The 1,353-nt window shown below is 50.8% G+C and overlaps 1 protein-coding gene across 1 annotated transcript in view; it reads right to left on the reverse strand.

The window, feature by feature from the left end:
• The window catches only part of tfe3 (transcription factor binding to IGHM enhancer 3), a 12,394-nt gene that overhangs the window by 5,386 nt on the left and 5,655 nt on the right, over positions 1–1,353 (reverse strand). Inside the window, 4 exon segments of the mRNA XM_015397895.1 lie at positions 184–363; positions 449–605; positions 699–761; positions 1,224–1,322. Of these exon segments, the coding sequence (XP_015253381.1) occupies positions 184–363; positions 449–605; positions 699–761; positions 1,224–1,322 (499 nt within the window).

Consider the following 1,353-nt stretch of genomic DNA (forward strand, 5'->3'; position numbering starts at 1 on the left):
GCTCTAACAGGAAGCAGCATCATCTCTAACAGGAAGCAGCATCAGCTCTAACAGGAAGCAGCATCAGCTCTAACAGGAAGCAGCATCAGCTCTAACTGCTTCCTGTCTTCCTGCTGGCCGATCAGAACCGGCCGAGGAGCTAAGCAGAACCTGCTGCTGTCACGACCCGATTCTAGCGGTTACCTCTTGCTTTGGGCTGCTCTCATTGGACAGCTCGATAGCGGAGTCCTGTTTGGGGGAGGGGCTTGGCTGCACGGCTGGCTGCTGATTGGCTGTCATAGTGTTGGACAGGTACTGTCGGACCTGCTGCCTCTGAGCCTGCTGGATGTGGTACCTGGTGGGGTTCTCCAGGTGGGTTTGCACCTGCCAGACACACAGTGGGAGGAGCTAAGAGTGACACCAAGGTTTAATTGTTCTCCATTCATGTGTAGCATGGGACGTCCCGCACCTTCAGCACCTCCACAGGAACCTGAGCAGGCGTACAGGAAGTGGTCACAGTCAGGCTAATAGGGGAGGAGGTGTCAATGGAGCGCTGCTGCTGCTGCGCCTCCTTCTGCTCCTCCTCCAGAGCCTGCTGACGCATAAGCCCCTGACGCAACAGAACCCTGCAGGAGCAGAAAGAAGAGGAGCAGGTTACCGCAGCTCCCCCCACAGGACAACCAGGGAAAAACCTCAGAAGAAGAAGCGCTTCTGCTGACCTTGATGACATCACTGACGGAAGTGAGGATGAAGCTGAGGATGAGGGGGAGGCTGCGGAGGAGCTGAAAGGAGAGACAAAGGGAGTTCATCCTGTTTTTCATTTTATAATCTCTGTTCTAAGCAATCTCTCCTGCTCAAGGACGCAGAGGGGCGGAACGCAGCCTCCGCGGTACGATTACAACGCTACACTAACTATCTTATCAGTTAGTTTTGTCAGTTTTGGGCTACTAGAAAAGGTCTATGACTATGACCTGGATGAATCTTCAGCTGCATAGCTGATCATTTGTTTGCAGGAACTAGTCTGTGTCAGATTAAGGTGATTAAGAGGAAATAGTCTGCCTGGTCAGTCATTTGCAGGAATTAGTTTTTGACTTTTTTTGTTTTTGTTTTTTTTGCAGGAATTAATTTGTAATTAGTCGGCTGCTTGCAGAAATTAGTCTGGCCCAATGAATTAGTCTGTGCCTGGCCAGTGGTTTCCAGGAATTAGTCGGTACCTGGAGGCTTCAATGTTCAATCTGAGGTACCTGATGTTGACTGGCTGACTCTTGATCTGGTAGAAGGTATCGCTGTCCGTAGGAATCAAACCGTCAACCTCGATGTCCGCCACGATCCCAGACTCCATCCTGAAATATGGAGAATCAACCAATCAGAAGC

The sequence above is a fragment of the Cyprinodon variegatus genome, unplaced genomic scaffold, assembly GCF_000732505.1.
Source record: "Cyprinodon variegatus isolate N-32 unplaced genomic scaffold, C_variegatus-1.0 Scaffold28, whole genome shotgun sequence".
NCBI lineage: Eukaryota > Metazoa > Chordata > Actinopteri > Cyprinodontiformes > Cyprinodontidae > Cyprinodon > Cyprinodon variegatus.